Source organism: Magnolia sinica, chromosome 7 (assembly GCF_029962835.1).
Source record: "Magnolia sinica isolate HGM2019 chromosome 7, MsV1, whole genome shotgun sequence".
Taxonomy (NCBI): Eukaryota; Viridiplantae; Streptophyta; class Magnoliopsida; order Magnoliales; family Magnoliaceae; genus Magnolia; species Magnolia sinica.
The window spans coordinates 85,141,637-85,166,068 of NC_080579.1; the positions used below are offsets into that span (position 1 = coordinate 85,141,637).

Here is a 24,432-nt window from a genome sequence, read left to right on the forward strand (position 1 = left end):
TACTGGCACAAAATGATAGTGCTCGTTGAGCTTGGAGATACATTGACATGTAACGAAAGCCCTCATTGAGCTATGAGACATGCCGAAATCGAGCTTGGAGACATGCTGGCACGAAATCACACTCGACAATATCAAGAAAGCTTGAGCAAGGAACGTAAGGGCCAACTTATGGGCAAGCCACGTGTTTGGAGATCTCAAACCATCAACAAATGGATGAAGAACAAACCTATAGACAAAATCAACGTGATGTAACCCTCTCTGAGACTATGTTAAGCAAACTAGAGCAAGAGGAAAAACGTCAGGGCACTCTTACTAGCTTATATCTCCCAAGTGCACAAGGCGCTACATTCATGAATTGAAATTTCCATGTTGGAATTAGCCGAGATAGGCATATCGTATCCCTATCGGCTTAATGCGATATGCGATACAGAGCTATCTTGGCCCCTGTTAAAAAAAAATGGGCCGCCAATATCGAGCTATATCGGCCAATTCCTGGTGCATTGGTGCTAATATAGGCCCAATGTGTCAAATACAACCATAAAGGTCCAAATTTGAAAATGTTTCTCTATTTTTCCTGTTCTTTTTTCATTTAAACTATTGAGGAAGCTTATAAAATCATTTAAGACTAGATTTAGGCCTATTTTGGGGTTTAGAACAAAAATTTGAGTGGGATTTGACAAATCGAAGCGAAATGGACCATCATGGGGAAAATCATAAAAAGGGCAAACCATCACCTTTTTTCTTATTCTTATTATTATTATTTTTTTTTGCCTCATGTTTTTATCTTCTTTTTATTGTATTTCAATGTAACGGGCCCTAGTTCACCAAATCATGTTTGATTTGTGAGTTCAATTAGGGCCCATTTGGTTGACTTCAAACATGTCAAGGCAAAAACCAACATTCTTATCTGATGTAGGATGGCCTAATCCAACCTTCAAACGAACATGGTATTTGAAAGGGGCAGATTTATGCAATCTTTATATATATATATATCAGCCTTATACATCATAAACACAAGAAAGAAACAAGGTTAATATGCATTGATTATGGCCATCCATCACAAACACAAAATATTATATCTTAAAATATGATTTTAGTTGGATCCGGCGAAAGATAGAACTTTCGTCTTACAATAGGTCCGTCTAACGATCCAAGTGGATTTTCTAATCTAGAAAAATAGGAATTTCCTGGATTGAGAAATGTGAAAAATTCAGAAAAGAAGTTGTGGTTCTTCAAATTTAGATTTGAGTGATGGATTTAATGTGGGCTGAAAATCTATTGATATCTAATGATTTAGATAAAAAGAAACAAGATCGGCTTCTAGTTTTAAAGATTTTAGGAGAAAAGGAAGAGAATAGGGTTAAAGAAAAAGAGTACCTTAAGAAAAGAAAGAAGGAGAAAGAAGTAGGGGATGAGAAATCACTTCCCTGGGCCTCACGTCCTCTTCCAATCACTGGAAGTCGAAGACGAAATCATCGAAAGCAAAAAACTCTCCCTTTTCTTTCATAAATATACCATACTATAGGTTTAGGGTTACCCTTATAAATTCGTAATTACATGAAATACCAAAATACCCCAACTCAAAAAAGTTTCAAAAAAAGAAAAAAGAAATTTGTACAAAATTGTGCGCAAACTGTCTCAAAACTTAAATAAATCAAATGTTCATAAATTAAATGCAAATTTAAGCTGCCCGATGGGCCTCGATGATAGTGCCATGAAGGTGGTGTAATGAAGGTGGGCCGTGATGATCCAACGTTCTGATTACACCATCCTCGCAATCCAATGGTTTAAATATCTCCTTTAGGCAACTTACACATGTCATGAACACGTGTAAGGTCTTCAACTTCTAGAGACCTGACCCATACTCGTCATCTAACCACATTGACACGGGTAACGCATGCTTCCCGCGTTGATATACTTTGAATGGCCTGGTGTCCGCATCAACTCCTATCGGCTGAGAAGATCTCGACGCCGGCGAGATAAAACTCTTGTGCTTTTCTAACAAATCTGGATCTAGTCTCTACAACTCCGCTTCCATTAGCTATGTACAGTCGGATGATTGTCTTTTCTTCCACTTCACTAAGTACCTTTGAAATCCACCGTCCCGAGTGGAAACAATTTGCTCATCCACAATTCCTTCAATTTTTTCTCTTTTCTCAGGTATGGTAGGCATAGGTGGTGTGAGTTGGGAAGAAAATTCAGAAATTGACCAATGGTTTGGAACAAAATTAGCGTCTATGGGATGGCTTGAACAAGGCATTAGATCCTCCACATTGAATGTTGAACTAATCCCCATACGAGGTGGAAGAGCTATCACATATGCATTGGACCCAATCGTTTTCAGAATCTTAAATGGTCCAACACTGCGTGCTTGTAACTTCTTAATGGTACCTTGTGGGAACCGTTCTGGCCTCATCCTAGCCATTACATAATCACCCTCATTAAATTCTTGAATTCTACGATGTAAGTTAGTTGAAATTTTGTATTGTTCATTACTAGCATTTATCGCCTCCTAATCTCTGCATGCAACTCATGAATGTGATGGGAAAATGCATCAGCTGATTCTGAGGTCCGCTAGGTGACTGACATAGATAACAAATCTATGGGTAGTCTAGGTTTGTAACCACTAACAATCTTGAATGAACTCATACCCATGGACCTATTAACTAAACTGTTATATGCAAACTTGGCGACTGGCAGGATTAAGTCCCAAGTTTTAGTGTGTTCACCCACCAAACATCGTAGTAGATTTTCGAGACTTAGATTCACAACCTCAGTTTAGCCATCAGTTTGAGGATAGTAGGCAGACGAGAACTAGAGTCTCGTACCCATCATATGTCATAATGTCTTCAAAAAATAACTAGTAAACCGGACATCCTTGTTAGACACTATGGTCTGAGGCAAACCATGTAATCGAACCACCCCCTCAAAGAAAATTTTGGCTTTGTTGGACAAATCTGAGGTTTTAGAACAAGGGAGAAAGTGGGCCATTTTTGAAAAATGGTCCACGACCACAAAAATGGAATTGCGCCTTTTAAGTGTCTTAGGAAATCCAAGCACGAAATCCATACTAATGTCTTGCCACGGTGCATGTGGCACTGGCAATGGCGTGTACAATCCAGTATTTTGCTTCTTCTGTTTTGCAAATTGACATGTTCGACATTGCCCTAAAATTTTGGCTACATCTCGCTTGAGACTTGGCCAATAAAATCGATCCTCCACTAGGGCGATGGTTTTGTCTCGACCAGAATGGCCAACAATAACTCCAACATAAAGCTCCCAAATAAGGAAATCCCGGAGGGAAGTGCGGGGAATACAAAGTCGGTCTCCTTTGAAAAGGAAACCATCTTTCAACACAAACTTACCCGAACTATGCTGGGCACCTAAGAGTGACACGTATGTTCCCCCAAAATCCGGACACATGGGATACTCGTCTTCCAATTGCTAAAACCCGACTACTTCTACACTCAAGGAGTTGAGCAATGTCACTCTCTTACTAAGGGCATCGGCTGGTTTGTTATCGATCTCGGCTTTATGTTTTAGGATAAATGAATATTCCTAAAGAAACGCTGCCCACTTGGCATGCCTTGGGTTAAGCTTCTTTTGGGAATTCAAATACCTCAAAGCCTTGTGATAAGAAAACAAATAATTTCTCTCAGTGGAAGATAATGACGCCAATGACGTAGCGACTGCACTACCGCATAAAATTCTTTGTCATAAGTGGAATACTTTTGTTTTGCCTCATTCAGTTTCTCACTAAAATAGGCAACTGGATGACCCTCTTAGCTTAGTACTCCAATACCTATGCCTGAAGCATCACACGCTACTTCAAAGACTTTAGAAAAATCTGGAAGACACATGACGGGAGCCTCTATCATCTTGCCCTTAATATCTTTGAATGCTTTAGCTGCGGCCTTAAACCATATGAACTCCCCCTTTTTAATGCAATCAGTAACAGGAGCCATAATAGTACTAAATCCTCGAATGAACCGACAATAAAATGTAGCTAAGCCATGAAAGCTTCTCACATCATGTATGTTCCGCGGTTCAGGCTAGTCAACCATGACTTTAACTTTTTCTAGATCTACTCGCATTCCTATAGACGACACTATGGACCCTGAACGAATATTTCTTAAGGTTTCCACATAATCTCCCCACCCTCAGGACACTACAGACCTGCCTCAAGTGGTTGAGATGTAGCTCTTTAGTGGTACTATATATGATTATGTCATCAAAATAAACCACTAAGAACTTCCCCATAAAGGGTCTTAAAACCTGGGTCATCACACGCATAAAAGTATTGGGTACATTAGTCAAGCTAAAAGGTATGACCAACCACTCGTACAACCCATCCTTCGTCTTGAAGGCTGTCTTCCACTCATCTCCACGGCGTATGCGTATTTAGTGATACCCATTCTTGAGGTCTATCTTGGAAAAAATGGTGGATATGGCCATCATGTCTAACATATCATCAAGCCTCGGTATCGGAAACCGATACTTGATCGTGATCTTATTAATGGCCCTACTGTCCACACACATCTGCCACGTACCATCTTTCTTAGGCGTTAATAGCGTTGGTACGGCACACGGACTCATGCTCTCAAGGATGAAACCCTTTCGCAGGTGCTCATTTACCTGCCTATGCAATAATGCATGCTCTGTAGGATTCATCTTGTAATGAGGAAAGTTCAATAAAGTAGACCCCCGGGACGAGATCAATGGCATGCTGGATGTCCCGCATAGGTGGAAGTTCATCCAGTAAATCCTTAGGGAATACATCACTGTACTCCTCGAGAACCGAATTCATCTCAGGGGGTAACTCTACATGAACCTCGGGTGTAACTTCCCTAGCCATTAGGGCGTACGTCGTCGAATCATCCTGTCTCTTTCTCAAACTCTTTTGCATTTATGATATGTAGAGACTTCGGAATAGATTTCCTCACATCCTTCCTTGACTCACTCGTTTTCACATCCCTAGCCTTGTCCGTGTGGGTTTTGGGTGGCAACGGATTAATCTTGATTTTCTTGCCCTCATGCGTGAATGTACATGCATTCGAGCGACAAAAAATTGTGACATCTCTATCGTATAACCACGGCCTCCCGAGAATGATGTGACCTACATCCATAGGTAAAACATCACACTACAACATGTCTTTATATGAATCGATTTGGATGAGGACTAAACACTGCTGGGTTTAGTTGATGCGGACACCAGGTCATTTAAAGTATATCAATGCAGGAAGCGTGCGTTACCCGTGTCAATGTGGTTAGATGACGAGTACGGGTCGAGTCTCTAGAAGTTGAAGACCTTACACATGTGTTCGTGGCATGTGTAAGTTGCATAAAGGAGATATTTAGACCATTGGATCACAAGGATGGTGTGATCGGACCATTGGATTGTCACGGCCTGCCTTCATTATACCACCTTCACGGCGCTATCATTCGGGCCCATCGGGCATCTTAAATTTGTATTTAGTTTATGAACATTTGATTTATTTAAGTTTTGAGACAGTTTGCGCATAATTTTGTGTGAATTTCTCTCTTTTTCTTTTTTTTTTTAAATTTTTTTTAGTAGGGGTGTTTTGGTAATTTCATGTAATTACGAATTTATAAGAGTTGCCCTAAACCTATAGCATGTTCTGTTATGTTTATGAAAGAAAAATGAGAGCTTTTTTGCTTCTGACGATTTCGTCTTCGACTTCCAGTGATTGGAAGAGGGCGTGAGGCCTAGGGAAGTGATTTCTCATCCTCTACTTCTTTCTTTTCTCAAGGTACTTTTTTTCTCTAACCCTACTCTCTTCCTTTTCTCCTAAAATCTTTAGATCTAGAAGCCGATCTTGTTTCTTTTTATTTAAATCATTGGATATCAAAAGATTTTCAGCCCTACATAAAACCCGTCTCCCAAATCTAAATTTGAAGAACTACCAATTCTTTTCGGAATTTTCCACATTTCCCAATTCAGGAAATTCTTATTTTTCTGGATTAGAAAATCCCCTTGGATTGTTAGACAGACCTATTACAAGATGAAAGTTCTATCTTACTCCGGTGGTAGACTCTTAGGAGTTCCAACACCTGGTTGAGGGTTCGAGTACCATAGGTGGTGAAATTCCACTACAGTGTGAGTGTGTGGTGGTGTGTATGCGTGTGTTAAAAAAAAGAAAAGAAAAAGAAAGCTCTATCTTTCGCCGGATCCAACTAAAATCAGATTTTAAGATTTAATACTTCGTGTTTGTGATGGATGGCCGTAATCAATGCTATATTAACCTTATTTCTTTCTTGTGTTTATGATGTATAAACTGATATTTTATCTGTTTTTTAAAGATTGCATAAATCCGCCTCTTTTAAATACCATGCTCATTTAAGATTGGATTAGGCCATCCTACATCAATTATTGGTATCAAAGCTTAAGTTTCTTGCATTGGGTCATCTTAGATTGAGTTATCAAGAGTCTAGATTTTTATTTTTATATATTATTATTATTTTTTCTAGGGTTTCATGCATAGCATATAGTGTTTAGATCTGAAAATTTCAAATTTGCATTTAAAAAAAAAAAAAAAGAAAAAGAAAAGAAAAAAAAAGAAATTCGCAAACTATCTCAAAACTTAAATAAATCAAATGTTCATAAATTAAATGCAAATTTAAGATGCCCGATGGGCCCCAATGATAGCGCCGTGAAGGTGGTGTAATGATCACACCATCCTCGCGATCCAATGGTCTAAATATCTCCTTTAGGCAACTTACACATGTTACGAACACGTGTAAGGTCTTCAATTTCTAGAAATCCAATTCGTACTCGTCATCTAACCACATTGATACGGGTAATGCACGCTTCCTGTGTTAATATACTTTGAATGGCCTGGTGTCTGCATCATTATCAAAAATGGGTCTCATACATGTTTATAAACATTTTTAAAATATAAAGAAATGATGTTCGACACACATCATGGTGGGGTCCACACAGCTCGACTTCATGGGAAGTTCCCATGAGGTCGACCTTATAGTACCATTACCCATATCTTGACTCTTGACTATTGAAAGAGAAAAAGGAAAAGAATGTTAGAATGATAAATGAATGAGAGAATGAGGGAAAGAAAGTAAATGAAGAGAGAGAATGGGAAAGAAAGAAAGTAAAAGAACAGTCATAGAGATTAGAGAATGAGAATGAGAAGAGAAAGAAAGTGAAAGAAAATAGATAGAGATTAGAGTATGAGGTTGAGAGAAAGAAAGTGAAAGAAGAGGAGAGAATGAGAGATATAGATTAGAAAGCGACATTGAGAGAATACAAGATTAGAATGAGAGGGTCCAGCTCCATGGCTTAGTGGTAGACAATCTCTGTTTTAACATTGATATCATGAGATCGAGTGCCCATGTGATGTGTGGGTGTGTGAGTAGTGTAGGTTTGTGTGTAATTTTTTTTTTATTTTTTATAAAGTAGATAGAATGAGAAAGTGAGATCAAAATGGGGCTTGAATCTTTGATTCTTGTGAGAGAGAATGCTTCTTGATTCTTGAGGAATGAGGCTTGAAGCCTTGAATTTTCGCTTCTTGAATGAGGCTTGCTTCCTGTTCTTCAAGTAAATGAAGAGATTTCACCAAGAGAGAGATTATGGGAGAGTGATTAGCTTGAGAGAGAGAGAGAGAGAGAGAGAGAGAGAGAGAGAGAGAGAGAGAGAGAGAGAGAGAGCATTGCAAATGGGGAGGGGGGAAGTGCCTTTTTATAGGCAAATGCTCCCATTTTCGAAAAAAAGAAACAAAATAAAGTCAAACAGTAGATTTCTGACCGTTGGAGGCATATGCGATCGCATATCACATTATGCCATATTCGATCGCATATGTGATTGTGCGATCTCACATGACAACACCGATACAAACAAATGGGCATATAAACAATCTTATAACTTGGGCTTTAGCTTCAACGTATTCGAGATGCTCTTGATCATGTTTAACATAATGTTCTGAAGTGTTTGATGCATGAACAGAGACAAACTGAATATCCCGTTGTTGGGAGCCACGTGTGTAGATGTTTTGATTGAGATATGCTAATAGAAATAATCTAAAAGCAAATTATTATAGTTATTCGTGATGAATATTATGAATATCCATTTTCCTCATGATGATGGGCTTAGTGCAAATTTGGAAAACCAACCAAGTGATTAGGCAATAGTAAAGGAGACTGCAATTTTTTGGGGACTTAACTGGCTGAAAAGTGGAATGTAAAGCAGGTCACTACCAATATTTCATAGGGGATAGATTATGTTCTTGCAGTGGCTGGGTCAACATTTCTGGAAACATACACTCAAGAAGGCTAAAAATCAACCTAGGAGAAACAAGGGCCATGAGAGAAGTAGCTGCAGTTCAATATAAACCTATCTTGAACTCCTTTTCTCTTGATGATTGTGATCTTTTTTGATTTTTACTCTGGTAATCTTCAATAAGCGACACACAGAGATCCTTTTGAACCTAGTGTTTCAATTCATTAGTAAAACAAAGCATCTCAAACGTTGGTTATAAGTTACAAACCTTGAGGTCCTTTTTGTTGTTACTAGATGGAATTTTCTGTAGTATCAAATAATACCCCATAAAAGGAAAACGACTACCTTGAAAAGAAAAAATTAGAGAAAAAGAAAAAGAAAATCTAGCAAGACAGTTTGCACCCCTTCAAATCCTTTTCCGTGGCAGTGACTGTGGAGGATGATTCAAGTAATGCAATCTCATGGGCTACATCAGAACCATGGCAGTTATACTAAATGATAAATGAAGTCAGTATCTTGGTGGCAGCCCTAAATGTTCTTGGAGAGCAAATAGCTTAGCAGATTCTCTTGCAAAAGAATGTGCACCTTGTCATAATCTTGTTTTGTCTCTCTCTTTTTCCTTTGTCTTGAAGGATTTTGTATCATTTATGCTATCGAATAAATTCTTGTAATCAATAACAATGAAGAATCTATTACTGAACATATATTCTCATATCAATTTGTCTCTTTGGGAAGTGTTCCATTTTATTACGGACTCTACTTCCACAATATCATTTGCTGATGGGAAAAATATTTTGATGCGCGTGGATGTGTGGTTTGCCCATAGATGGGAGCTATTTGTTGTATAGAAATGAAAGCAGCCATACAAGTGAGAAATTGATATTCAAGTCTACACCCTTACGAAAGCGTGTCCCTAAATGAAATCTTCATTGTGATTGACTTGGAACTTCTTATTTTAATTTCCGTGTTGGTAACTTTATTACTTTTTCAACACATTGACAGTTTGACACTGTTTTCCACTGTTACTTTCATGATCATTCAACACATTCTCTGGCACCAATCGAGATCTACCCTTTTGTGATCGTATCTTCTGGATGATGGCAGGCTGGAGTTTTACATCATAGTACTAGCCCAACCACTCCATCTTCTCCATTAGAGAAAGACAAAAATTCTAGTGGATACGAAAACATTCCCGGAGCTCCAAAACTTAAGGTACATCTTTTGCATTGTTGTACCTTTTTTGCCTGTGTTTTGGATATGCACATCCATATCTTTTGTTTGCTCTTCCTTGTATTCACTTTTTTCTGCATAAGATAATTATTGTTTTACTACAGAAGCTGTTACAGTTTTATTTGAACATTTTACTTCCTAGTGGAATCCTCCTAAAAGATGAAAAGGGAGTCATACTATTGTGGAGATGTTTTAGGAGCAACAATTCCCATCAATATAAATCATTGAATTCTTAGTTTTTTAACACACATGCCGGCAGTTTTTTAACCCAAGTTAATGATCTAATAAGTTGTTATACATCCATTCTTGAATGTCACAAAATACAAACTGATAGCCTCAGTATACTGTGCATGTCCTTGGGTCAAGGGTCACATAATTCTTCTTGTTTGATGCCCTCTACAGAGCATTGCTTCATGACTCCTGGTGATATTCTCCCTTGGTTGTGCCATTGTTGGTTTGGTTGTATCTCTGTAGCTGCTGAATACTGTAGTACTTCTGTACTATTCCGGTTCCAAATCTGGAAAGTGGTTAGGGCAGTCAACGGGTGGGTTAGGGCCAGGCCGTGATGGGCCAAAAGAAGCAGGCTTGAGCCCGGCCTGTGATGATTGTGCATGGCTCAGACCTGAGTGGAGCCTGACCCTAGCCATCCTCCTTTGTGCAACATCTAGGCTGTACGTTATGTATGCCCAATCAAGCATGAAATTGACAAGAATGCCCTTGAAACCTGAAATAGGCTGGGCTGGGCCTGGTTTGGCTTGGGCTGACAAGCTCTTAGACACAGCCTGAGCCTGCCCAACTAATAAAAGTGCCTAACTTTAGGCCCAGGTGAGGTCCTCTGGCCTAGTATTTCAGCCCAAGCTTGGCCTGAAGTGGGCCAAGCCCGAAGGCTTGACAGACAAGCCCAGTCAATTGACAGCCCGAAAAGTTGTTATATGCAAATCCATCGGCAGGGATATAGATATCAGTTCCCTGTCGAACTCATTATTCCATTATCCATCATAGTAACTCCTTATAATGCTACCCGCTGGTTGCATGGTTCAGTGAAGAACTCATGGTAAGTACTGGATTTGCATTAACCTAGTTCCTAATTTACTAAGTTGTGCTATAGGGTAATCTTCTAGCTGAGGTGGCTTCCTCCCTTAAGATGCGAAGGCTCGCAATGCAAGGCTCTATGTACAGTAAAGAGCAGGTAATGCTTCTCAGAGAAAAAGGAACTGGTATAATTGTTTCTGTAATTAATCCTACGTACATGTTTCGAATGTTGAAATGATTTTGAGTGCCAAGTAACTTTCTATTTTTATTTTTTGTAAAGCATGGTTGTTGGAATTTCTATCCGTTTAACAAACATACAAGGTTGGGCATGGAAATACCAGTGAATCATGTTTCTGATTGGAACATTGTGAGGACTTCCGACGTTGAAAATGTGTCATTTCTATGAATGTGTGTCAATTAGATTCTCCATGGCTTCTGTTTTCCGACTAACTGACCTGAAGTAACAATTCCTCTTGTGTCATCAAGAAGCTTAAACCTGTTGTTGTTGATGATCAGTTGCACCCCAGCCTTAGTTCAAGACAAACTCTGCCTGATATTTTGAAACGGCTCCTGTCATTGTCTGACATAGGGAAAATCCACACCCCTACCCTATTCACATCTATATTTCATATCTTCTCAAATCAATAATGGGATGACGTGCAGTTGTTGTATGTGTCTGTCCAGCGATAGTCTCAAACTATGTGGTTAGGCCAATGCGATTGACAGCTGCATTGGAAATTTCTCATTTCCTTATGATTGCAGGTTGTATTCCAACACCTGTGTGTGCAGTACCAGAGTCCCTTAACCGATTTAGTAAGTTTTACGTATTAAATGTGTGGCAAGAACTTTAAAATTAGAATGCAGTGTACGATAGGCAATGATAGCAACAATCTAGGTTGGTCCTTGCAAGATGCAATTCAATGACCAACAGTCTAATGGAAACAATATTTTGCCTTAGTATTCTTAATTATGAACTTAGCTAAGTGCACAGGCATGTGCAATAAAGCTTGTATACACACCACACATGCACCAGCATGGCACATACATGTGAGATCTAATCCATCTATCAGGTTGGTCCCACCTTGTACATGTTCCCAAAAATAAAAATCTGGTCCAATGAGCATGTGGACCCCAATATTGGAAACAGGTGGATGGGCTAGAAAATTTCAGCCAGTTTTTTCAGAGCCGTTCCCACCTGAACCAGTGGATCAACCTGATTCTTGCTCTAGGGCATCAATATAGTGGTGCCGTTCTGGTGGATCAATTGAATCTTGGACTTATTGTGCCATGTTGGGAAATGTGTGGGCAGTTGTTGCTTGTAACTAAGCACCATTATGCTTTATCCATTGTATGCTTTAATTAATTTATCTTTCACACCACCCAAAAGGACGTGGGTGGAGGTAGTAAGAAAAGACTTAGGTCCTATGGTCTAATTGAAGTCATGGCCCTTGATAGAGTGGAATGGCGGGAAAGAATTCATATAGTCGAACCCAATTAGTTGGGATAAGGTTTAGATGATGGTGATGATGCCTGTTAGAATAAAAATAATTTCCCCTAATCAGCGTTCTTATATTTGAAATATCATTTCCATGATTGTGATTTGGTGGTCAATTTTTCTGCTAATTGTTCAATAACTTACTTTGGTCTTAGATTACAAAGGAAAAAAGAAAAAGAAAAAAAAGGCTTTTACCTGTGGTGAAATGATCCAATATTTCTGGAGGCTCCTGTTTGCTTGTTTTCTGAAACTGGAAAATTGTAAATGATTTAAGGTTCCAGGGCTAAAGGGGGTGAATTCAACAGTTAGGTTCTAAATCCCAAATAAAGGAAAGCGGTACATGTTAGCTACTGGAAGTTACCAAACTAGCCATCATTGTTCAGGAATGCACAGAATGTTGATTTCGTGCAGCCATCATTAGCCACAACAGTTTCGAGGACCAATATCAACCTTGTGGAGTTTTCCGAAAAAACCTGCTAGTGGAGGAAGATCTCCTAGGAATAAGAGACATAGGGCTGAAGTGAGAGACAAAAAAGTATCTTTTGTGTATGATCCTGCAAAATCTCGAATGCTATCAGTTCCGGGAAGTAGATCAAAAGACAATGCGAGCAAAATTTCCTAGATTCATGGAGATATTGCATGTTTTCCTTTTGTTATTCTATTGTAAATTTCCTTCAGCCTCAATTTTCAAGAGTAACTAAATACACTAATCAAAATAATTAATTCCAAAAGAAAAATTATATTTAAACATAACTTTCCTTTGTACAGAATATGCAATCTCTGTAATGTATCAAAAGCATTTCAGCACAACTTTTTAATATAAATTCCTTGTCTGTCTTGGAGGTCAAACTTTCCCTAAGTAGTGTTTCTCAAATTCAAATTATCATTTCCATGAATCTGATTTGAAGGTAAATTTTTCTGCTAATTGTTCAATAACTCATTTTGGTCTTAATATTAAAAAGAGAAAAAAGAAGAAACTTTTACCTGAGGTGAAATGATGCAATATTCCTGGAGGTGCTTCGGTTTGCTTGATTTTTGGAATTGGAAAGTTGTAAATGATTTAAAATTCCTGGGCTAAAGGGGGTGAATTCAACAATTTGCGTGACTTTTATCTTTGAACTATATAACCTTATGGTGCGTTAGGATTGATTCTTTGCTAACCATATTGGAGGTTCTGATGATGACTCCCAGTTGCTGTAATGTAAGCATAATGTGCAACGTAGTTCTCTTTCTAATCACACTGTGATTAGTTTTTGCATTGGAATTTTAATTTCTAAAATTTTCAATTGTTATCTGTTGAGAAATGAAGTTAGAAGGGCTTTCTTGTATACTAGTACTAATAATGTCTTCTTTGTAATATGAGTACTGGGAGGGTGTTATTTGTAATTTTTCCAAAGTTCTTTATATGAATAATAAGGGGACTGACGCACTTAGGGTTATGCTCTCCAAAGCTTTTCCTTTTCTCCTAATTTTTAGCCGATTTGAACTATTGAGTATGAGTTGACCTGTGTGCAAATTTTGGGGAAAGATGTGCTTCCGTCATTGGACCAAGCAGTGTTCGAGTTGTCGGTGTCGCTACAAGTTTCGCTGGCCGGAGATAAAGATATAATATCGTTATCGCCGATAATATCGCCGATAACCGGAAATGCAGGAAAAAAGGGGGAAACATGGAGAAAATGGTGAAATTTTTCAATAAAACTTCAGGACATGCCTAAACACATATATTTACATATTTAGGAATAAAAACTTTACAAAAAGAATACATTAAATTAAAAGTTTTCATTTAATGGGGGCCAAAAAGCATGCGCTGACCCAATCAGCAAAATATCATTTTTGGAGCTTTCTATTTTTTGCCCAAAAATAGAAGTTGAGTAGAAATTTAAAGAAATTATCCCCATTCAACTGAACCAGGGCCTGCCTGGATGTTATTTTCTGATACAATGATTTCTTTCTAGCAAAAGTGTCACAATTGTACAAAATCGATTACGTGCCAAAGGTGGACCACACCATGATAATCAACAGGAATGAAAATCAGATCAATCCACTCTTTTGGCTGGCACACATGTACACTAAGTATTCCATGGGCTGCCCATTGATTTTGAAGTTGTGGCCCACCCAAAAATCGGTTCATCTTGATCATTATGGTGTGTCCCACCATTTTCATGGATCTGATATACTATCAAAGACATGTTTATAGTAAAAAAAGAGGCGAGATGTTCATTGGATGGCCCCAAAAAGTTTTATGGGCCCCAAAAAGTTTTAAATGGTCAATGTTCATTCAACACTGTTTCCTGTAATGTGGTCCACTTAAGATTGGGATATACCTCATTTTTGGTCTCATACTGTAAAATTATCTATAAAAATAGATGAACGGCATGGATGAAACATATACATCATGGTGGGACCCACAATGCAATGGCTGGTGGCAGGGGAATAGCCAATCCGTTTCCAATCCGGGCGGACGCGGCTTAGATACTAACAGGTTGAGTAGCGGTCGGCTACTGAGGTGACGTCACCATGTTCTGTAGGCCCCACTATGATGTATGTGTTGTATCCACACCGTCCATCCATTTTGAGATATCATTTTAGGCCATGAGCGAAAGGATGAGGTAGATAAAAATCTGCACTGGACCCCACCACAGAAAACAGTTCAAGAGTGATTCCTACAATTGAAACTATCCTAAGGCTGGCCATAACGTTATTTGAAATCCAACCCGTTCAAAAGTTAAAAATGACACGAAAGAAGGGAAAACACGAATATTAGCTTGATCCAAAACTTACGTGGCCCTCCAAATATTTTTCAACGATAGACATTCAATTCAACTATTTCTTATGGTGTGGTCCATTTGAACATTGGATATGCCACAAAATTTTTTATATAAAGGCCTGAAATTATCTTTTAACGTGTATGGGCGGAGTGGATAAAATAAATAAATCATGGTGGGCCTTACATGCGGTGGCCGGGCTGCCTTTATACACGCGCGGATTATTTTCCGCGTAATGCGTTGATATATGCTCACTGTGTTCGTACGTAACTGGTGCGAACTTTTTGGTGGGCCATCATACATGATGGTAGTATAAAATCTGAACGGTCCACGTGATGCAGAACCCCATGAAACCTGTACGGCCCAACTTTTACTTTGATCCAAAACTTTGGTGGGCCATGAAAGAAGAAAAATGTTTCATCTATTGATTTGCATTTCTCTTTTCTATAGCCTACCAGAGTTTTAGATCGGTATGAAATTTGCCCCTACAAGGTTTCATGTGATTCCGCATCACATGGACCGTCCGGATTACACTCCACTGACACGTGTACAAAGGTGCGCATGCCTCATTAGGCTGGTAAGAAAAGAAAAGAAAAAAAAAAACCCAATATCTATTACGGGTTCTTCTTTAGGAAAAGAAAAAAAAAAAACCCCAAAATTTCGTCTCCGCCGAAGAAATGAGATATTTGAAAGAGGGTTGATGCAGAAAGGGGATTTTCAAACTGAAAATCCGAACGGAATGGCACCGGGTGCTGTTGATCGATGCGTTCTTCCGAGCTCCAACTTCCGATCCGATCAACAAGTAGGCAATCTTCTCGATTCCGATATTTTTTCCGAAAGAGGGGTTTTCTTATTTCCGATATTTTTTTTGATTTTTTCAAAGAGGGGTTTTCTCACGGATTTATGGGTTGTTGGCCACAGTTTTCCCGTGATAGGGATCGTGGTTGGTAGCTACAGTGCGAAAATCTCGATATTATCGGCGATAATCCAGGATTTTCGCCGATATCTCCGATTTTTCACCGATATCTGCGATATTTCGCCGATAATCCAAAGAGAAACGAAATAAGGGGGTTTCGGTATCGCAAGACTAGCGATACCGATATTATCGGCGATATTTCGATAATATCGCCGACAACTTGAACACTGGGACCAAGTTTATTCCTTGGTTCAGAGCGAGGAAAGCTGCAAGAAAGCCATGCAACCAATTATTTCCAATAGCCATCATTCAGCTCTTACAGGCTCTTTTGGTTCCTCTATGGGTATAAAATGATCTAATTAGAAGAATAGAGTGCCTAATGAGAATCTAAGATGCGACAATTGTGGGAAAACCCACAATATATGGGATACATTGGGATTTCCATGGTAGTTTGAACTTTTTTTCCTGGATTGCTCCCTTCCTCCAATGCCCTTGTCACCGCCACTGCTTCTTCCTCTTGTACTACCTCTTCCTCCACATCTGCTCCTTTATCTGGGCAATCCTCATCAGCCTTGAACAGTTTATATATTACAGATTTGAACGCCTTCGCAGTCTATTTTCCCAACTGGAAGGTCCATCTGCTTCTGCTTCTGCTTCTGCTTCATTTTCTAGTCAGGTATATATGCATCTGCCAACCTTATATGTCATTCCTCATCCACCGATTCCAACCCAACCGAGATGATTGATTCAAACATGACAAGTCTATCATCCATTTTTTTCCTCATATAGTCTATCATTTGGAAGAGAGAGTGAGAATTGCTGATGGATCGCTATTTTGTATCTCTGAAAAGAGTGATATTAAAGTTAATTATCACTTGTCTGTGTCCATTGTTCTTCATGTTCCAAATTTATCCACATATTTATTCTTCATGGTTTCTACGTTCCGGATATTGTTGGTTGTCCTTCTGCCTCACAATCAAGTTGTAGTCTTAGTAGAGATAATAACATTGCTTATGTTAAACTATGGCACACACATTTAGGACATTTATCTTTTCAGTCGTTGAATTTCTTATTTCCAGACTTGTTTTAAGTCGGTTGTGAGTCATAATCTACAATGTGAAGTTTGTGAGTTGTATAAACATTGTAGACCAACTTCCTCCCCAAGTTTAAAATAAAAGTTTGGTTCCATTTCATATTATTCATTTTGATGTGTGGGGAGCTACTCCCATTGTTTCCATGGATGGCTACCAATATTTCATTTATTTTTTTGATGATTTCTCTTGTTGCACCTGGTTATATCTTATGAAGATCATGATGAAGTGCCACATATTACTCAAAAAATTCATAAGATGGTACTCACCTAGTTTTATAAGACTAAAAATATTTCGGTCAAATAATGCCCGAGAATATTTTGAAGGTGAGTTGCATCAAAGCTCTTGTCTATACACTCAGTAGAATGGAGTGGTAGAACAGAAGAATCATCATCTACTTGAAGTTACTAGGAGTCTCTTGACATGGATGCACATTCCAAAACGTTTTTGGGTTGATGCAATTCTCACGATCGCTTGCCTTATTAATCGAATGGCATTGAGGGTATTGAAGTTGAAGTCCTCACATCAGGTTCTTTGTCCATATCAGCGGTCTTTCGCTATTTCACCTCGTGTCTATAGGTGTGTGTATTTTATTCATGTCTTAGGTCTGAATCAGACCAAGTTAGATCTAAAAGCTGTCGGGGTGTACTTGATCTTGTGATTGGGAAATGTTTTGTCAGTTTGTAGTCACCTTTTTTGAGTTCATGCTCTACTTTTCCTGTAATCTTGCATCTTTTCAAAGGGAGCATGGCAAGTTAGAAGATAGGCATCCTTCTCCAATTTATCCCCTTCCTTTCCTGTTTCTTGTAGTCCATCAGTTACTGTCCTAGTTAATCTAGGGCAACATATTAATACTACTACTGATGCGGCCCAACACTCACAGGCAAGGGAACTGCAAGTATACACAAGATGTCAGAAATGGGTGATCACTGAGATGCGCCCACTCACTAATTCTTATTCCTTGGAGCCAGGTAATCCTTCTCCTTTGTCTGTTCATTCTTCCTTTGAGGAAAGTGCTCCCAAGGGAAGCAGCATTGTACGTTGTATCTTATAGCTAGATTTGTTTCCTATGCAGCGTTGTCTCCTTCCTATTATTATTTAGTCTTTGGTTTCTCCTGTTTCTATGCCTTCTAGATTCCAAGAGGCATTCTTCGATCCAAAGTGGCGTGAGGCTATGATAGAAGAGATGATGACATTAATAAAGAATGACACATGAGAATTGGTAGATTTGCCCAAATGAAATAAAACGTTGGGTTACAAATGGGTCTCCATAGTAAAACACAATACATATGGATCTATCGAGAGATATAAAGCTATACTTGTCGCTAAAGGGTATGCTCGGACACATGGGATTGACAATAAGGAAATGTCTGCGCCTGTAGCCAGGATGAACTCTATACAGGCTCTTCTGTCTCTTGTGACCATTTTTCTTGGCCGCTATATCGGCTAGATGTGAAGAATGCGTTTCTCCATAGAGACTTGAAGGAGGGAATGTATATGGCTCCCCCTCTTGGTTTTAGGTTCTCTAACAATGAATGAAAAGTTTGTAGGTAGAAAAAGTCTATTTATGGACACAATCTCCCCAGGCTTGGTTCAGGGGGTTCAGTCAAGCAGTGAAGAAGAGTGGGTATTCCTAGAGTCATGCCAACCATATTCTTTTTGTGAGGCTATGGGGATAGTTGATTATGGTTTTGATTATTTGTGGATGATATTGTAGTGACAAGTAATGATTTCCAGGAGATTAAAAAGTTAACGGATCTTTTGGCAAAAGAATTTGAGATTTAAGGATCTAGGTTATTTGAAATGTTTTTTTTTTTTTGGGGGGGGGGGTGGGTGGGGGTATGGAGGTTGCTCAATCAAAGAAAGGTATCTTTGTATCTCAGAGAAAGTACACCTTAAACTTGCTAAAGGAGATTGGTAAGCTAGGCTTCCGACCAACATGCTCCTATTGATCCTAAACCTGAGCTGAAATGAAGGGGAGTTAACAAATAAAGGGTTGTATCAAAGGCTGGTTGGTCAATTGCTCCATCTTTCTCTCATCTAACCTGATATATAGCATATGCAGTAAATGTGGTAAGTCAGTTTATGCAGGCTCCATGGTTTCTTTACTAGTAGGTGGTTGAAAGAATCTTGAGATATTTGAAGACATCTCCTGGGAAGGGTCTTTTGTTTGCAGACCATAGCCATCTACACATAGAGGCCTACATAGATGCAGATTGGGCTAGTGATATAGATGACAAAAAGTTGGCCAGAGGATATTGTTCTTTTGTGGAAGGAAATTTGGTCACTTAGAGAAGCAAGAAACAAAATGTGGGAGCTAAGTCTAGCGCTAAAGCGGACTACAGGGTTATGGTACATGGTGTGGCATTGTTATTATGGCTTAAAATTCTGTTGTGTGACTTGGGAATCAATGCAAATGCTCCTATAAAGTTGTTTGGTGATAACAGGGAAACCATTATTATAGCAGAAAATCCAGTTCAAGATGATCATACGGTCCCTGACCAACGAAACTTGTAGCAATACCGATACTTTGAACACTGGCTGTTAATGAGGAAGAGGAGGTGTGCCGCTCGAGTCTTGGGTATGTCAGCTTCAAAAGGAATTTGTTGCAACCAATGTTCAGAGTACCGGTAGTAATTACGTGTATTGATGACTGGGGATATGGAAACATGTATCGGTATCTTGCCGATTCTCGGAAAATATTGTTGTTTGGGGGAAACATTGAGGAAATGTTGGGAAAAAGGTGGAATTTTTCAGTGAAACTTGAAGAGGTGTTAACAGACACATGTTTACACATGTAGGAATCAAAATATCGTAAAAAACAGCTATACATGACAAGTATTCATTTCATAGGGGCCTAGCCATGTGTTGTTGAAAAAATCAGTATGAAATTAATATATAAAAATTGTAGCCATTCAATAGATTGGCGAACACTCATTAACATATAAAATTTCAACATTAGTTAACAATGAAGAGCACATTTTACAATATAAAAATGGAAAAATTAGGATTTTCCCAATTTCCTCCATTTTTAACTTAATGCTAATTTTCACCACAAATCCATGTCAATGCATGGGAATCAGACATGGATTTCTAGACTAACATTTGAAAAGAAAGAAAAAGGTTTTATAGATTTTTCATCATCTTTGAGTTCTAGCTTGTCTCTTTTTCTTTAGTCGAGATTTCTCACAAAATCCAAACATTTATTTAATAAGAACCAGGAGTGATAGAAATCACCTAATAAAATTATAATAAAAAAAACCCAAAAATGAGGATGTTTTGAGCTTTTAGAAAATTTGCCAATTTTCTGTCTATTTTCGCCTATTTACGAAGATTTCCCTAGTATAGGGGATATTGTCATTGGTATCAAGGGTATTATCTATGGTATCATCACCAATACCAGGGAACTTTTATAATGGATTATTCTCAAAGTACTGTTGATACCAATAAATTGCCAAGTATCACCGATATTATAAAAAACATCAGCGATATGTAGAAACTTTTATACTTCCAGCAGTTTCGGTATTGCTGACATGGTGATACTGATAGTAATGGTCATATTATCGATAATATGCCGATATTTGGAACATTGGCTGCAAATGATAATGTCCGATAAGGGAGAAGGCCTTGTGGGAAAATAGTGTGTTTGTGTTATCCGTGTACTACTATGGAGCACTCTTATGTTTCTGTCATGTTAATAACTTAATATATGTGTTTGGGCTAACACTTAGTTGCCCTAAACTTTTTTCCTGCTCTTTCTTCTTTCTTTTTCGCTTGAATCTCTCCACTTTCTATTTTGTATCAGAGCATCTTTCTTGGGTCGATGGCAGTCTGAGATAGTGGGCCCACTTTATTGTGCCATATGAATGACATTTGCAGTGTACAACCAAGTTAGTATTCTAAAGGGAAAAGTATGGGATTTGGGAGAGCTTGATTTTGGAATATTTATGGTGATTTTTTGGTAAGTTTATGGGGGTGTTTCATGAAAAATAGAAGAAGTCAGGAAATGGTCCAGATTCCAGGTTTTCTTTTTTTGTTGTACTATTTTGTATGGATTTTCGTGGTATTTCTTCCATGGATATGATGCAATTGGAAACAAGTTGTGTCATTTGGACGAGATTTGAGTGAGTTTACAAGCAGAAATAACTATGTTTTGGGGATTGTTTTGAACAAGGTATTCTATAACGGTAATGGTGGCCGTAACGGCCACCACTGTTACCTTTATGATAGGGGCTATAACGGCTATTATGGCCCCTATAATGGCTGTTACGCTCTCTCTGTGTGTGTGTGTGTGTGTGTGTGTGTGTGTGTGTGTGTGTGTGTGTATAAAATATGAAAAACCTAAAGAACTTGTATCGGCATCGTCATGGACCATTACGGGGCCATTGCGGCCTACGGGGGCTGTAATGGCCTTTACAAGTCATTATTTTTTTGTTTTTTTGTTTTTTTCCGTAATGGCCATTACGACCCCGTAACGTGTAACAGCTGCCACCGTTACCTTTACGTAACAATCTTTATGGCCCCTGTAACGGCTGCTATGGCATGGTTTTGAATTATCCTCTAGTTTGGTGACTGTAGATAGTACAGTGTGATGAATGATGACTGTTCAGGTAAATTTGGAGCTGTTTGGTGTTTGGTTGAGATGGCTTCTTCCAACCCCTGCTGCAAGGGATATTTTATTTTCTGAAATTTTTAGGGGTTCAGGTTGATTAGTGGTTGAGGTATTGTAGTGGGTTGAAGGTGTTCTTGGTGTTCTCCTTCCGTGCATTGAGGCATCCTCGCAAGTGCATATGTACCAAGTGAGTGTGAACTAATCTATGTATAGTAAAACTCACACAAGCTGTTTGATGTAATGCTCAACCCAACTTGACATTGGAGGATTTTTGCAAGCATGGGAGCTTTCCTTTTCCATTCATCATTTCTTCCTTTACTAGGCCTTTGTTATCAATTTTGAGTGCAGCTCACTCACATTTTTTGCAGTGTTTCACATGTCTTCACATGCTGTTGTGGGTGAGTGCGATTCACTCACATGTCGCTCAGTGTTGCACGTGTCTTTGAGAAGATTTTGCCTGTGGATTGTGGTTTGGTGGTTCAATGGTTCTCGAGTTTGACTACGGCTTTCTATCTAAATAGAAGATTCAATGGAATATGAAAGCTCAATATATGGACAAGTAGCAATCGGAGATCTTGTATCCCACTGTATTATGTTTGCAGGAGAGTGGTGGCCTATGTTTATCATCATCATCTTTTTCGTATGTGTTGCAAGCTATGTATGATCGATATCCATGCTCTAGCTTGAGGGAGTTGTGTGTGTGTGTGTGTTATCTCTCTCTTTCTCTGTACTCCTAGGGATCACTATATGCTTCTCTTATGTTAATGTGTTTCACCATATGCTTCTCTTATGTTAATGTGTTTTGGGCTAACACTTGTTGCTCTCTCCCTCTCTCCACTTTCTACTGGCCTTTGTTTATCATTGCTTGGTTTGTCTGCCCTTGTTCTAATTTGTGACATGCCTCTGTTGTTTTATCATGAATGATCAGGCGGAGCACATTGCGAATGCTAGTCCTGCAGCCCTCAGGTAATCATGTTTTGGCTAGGCACATGCTTTCTTTAAGAGCAAGGTTCAAAGTATCAGAATGTATCATATTGTATCCAGTATGTGTTGCAATGAATTATTTGAGAGATATGATACAAATGTCTGCATCGCGATACGTTCTTGTGGAATTATCTTTTCTAGAGGTCCATACGAGTGATACATTCCTCCCCATATAGTTTTCTTGGAATTTAATTATGACAGCAAGGTTGATAGGGCTGAAACTCATATGTTAGTTTTGTGACTCTTCAAACATATGCTTGGCATAGTTGTAAGGCGATCCACACCATCCAAATTGCTGACTCAACTGTGGGTGAAGCACAACTGGAAAGATAATATTAACCATCTACTTGTTTCCTTTGATATACATCAATTAGATGGATAGGATTGATTGGTCAGTGTGATTTTATAGAGGTGATCCATCCACGATGGGATCCACAATTTAGATGGTCTAGATAACTTTACATCAGTGCCACATGTGAGGATGAGTCACCGCTGGTGCAAATCTAACGCAGGAGTCTGGCCAAGGTTGATGTCCTGACGCCCAATGCTGTAGAAATGAGGTCCGTTGTCTGGTGGTACAGACTGTTAGTCTCATGGCCGTTATGTAGATGGGGGATTCCTCAAAATTCTCCGAGGTTAGAGATTCCTAGCCTTTTCTATCCACAGAAGGCCAAAGATTGGAATGTAGGATCCTTTAGTAAGAATTTTGGGACATGCCCAATCCACAATGATCACATAAGAACAACGGGCCAGATCAATGAACTATGGGCCTAGCTTATGAGGATTGGGTGTGTCAGAACACTTTTCACATTCTGATGCATCCAAACTAACAATTCCATTGTCTCATACTATGAGACATATATAATCAGCTGAGATTTCGTATGGATGGACAGGATTCCCCTGTATGTCGCCCTGTGGTTCGGTGGATGGTGATCCCAACTGTTGATTTGTTGGTCCTCACCCCAGAAATCTCTCAGATTGGACAATCCCTATCCTTTTATTGGTGGCCAACAAATGCACGGTCAAGGAAAATGTATGGCATGCAATGGAAAAAGGCCAAAAACCGAAGGGTCATGATTCTACAATCTGAGAGTTTTCTCCAGAACATCCCCTGCCCAAGATGAGCCCCCTCAAATCAATGGTTTGGATCAACGAAACATGGGCCCACATGTAGGGAGTTCTTTGTGTGAGAAAACCATGTGTGCTGAGTAGGACTGTGTAATTCCTCTTCTAATTATTAAGCATTGTAGTTGAAGAGCTTTGGAGAAATGACTTCTAGGTATTTAAAGCCCACACACACTGCTGCACACGCCAACCTGCAGACGTGAAATGGAACATGTGAGAGACATCAGACCAGTGCATCAGATGGGCCACACCGTGTGGGTGACTGAACCATCCAATCTTTTTGTTCATGCGTGGCTCACCTGATGAGTGGATGTGCCCGATGTCTCGGACAGTGCATGCATGGTGGGGACTAAGGGTGGCAATGGGCTGCGCAGCCTGCCTGGCGTGACAAGCCTTACCTGGTTTTGGACCGAGCTTGGACCTATTAGCTTAGTCCATGGACAGGGCTTGGGCCTAGCATGCATGGCCCAATCAATTTTTGGGCCGGGTTGGGCCAGGTCAATGTGCATATGGACCTACCGTACATGTTTCTTATGGTAACCTTTTGTGGCTCCATAGTTCTACATTATATTTGCTTCAGTAAACAACAAAGCCATTCATAACTATAATCTTGACATCTCTCCTCTTGCTTTCCAGAGCAGAATCATCATCTCTAGAGGTAAAGTTCTGCGCCTCATTTCTGTAAGTACTAGCTTTCCATGTAATGAAAATAGTGAATAATTGTTTTTTTGGTTTGCTCCTTCCATCACAGGCGGCTGATCTCCATGAATCTGACGAGCCTAGTGAAGAAGATGACTGGGATGACTAGAAACTGCTACAGAGGTGAGGCTTCTTTTCATTGCAACTTGCTTCTCAAAGTGAAAATTTTCCATCCTTGTTGAAACTGCAGCAGAAAAGGATGCGGGGCCCCACAAGCCCACTAGGGATGGGC

At 39.2% G+C, this 24,432-nt stretch overlaps 1 protein-coding gene across 24 annotated transcripts in view; it reads left to right on the top strand.

The window, feature by feature from the left end:
• The window catches only part of LOC131251594 (uncharacterized), a 62,960-nt gene that overhangs the window by 34,701 nt on the left and 3,827 nt on the right, over positions 1–24,432 (top strand). For 7 of the 24 annotated variants that reach the window (XM_058252393.1, XM_058252398.1, XM_058252396.1 and 4 more), the window contains 4 exons: positions 9,356–9,463; positions 10,590–10,670; positions 22,321–22,358; positions 24,253–24,323. In XM_058252393.1, coding sequence (XP_058108376.1) covers positions 9,356–9,463; positions 10,590–10,670; positions 22,321–22,358; positions 24,253–24,323 — 298 coding nt within the window. Of the gene's footprint in view, positions 1–9,355; positions 9,464–10,589; positions 10,671–17,663; positions 17,850–20,585; positions 20,671–21,760; positions 22,071–22,320; positions 22,359–24,137; positions 24,160–24,252; positions 24,324–24,432 lie in introns of those variants that run through there. The other 17 variants (XM_058252406.1, XM_058252402.1, XM_058252404.1 and 14 more) reach the window with 9 other exon arrangements.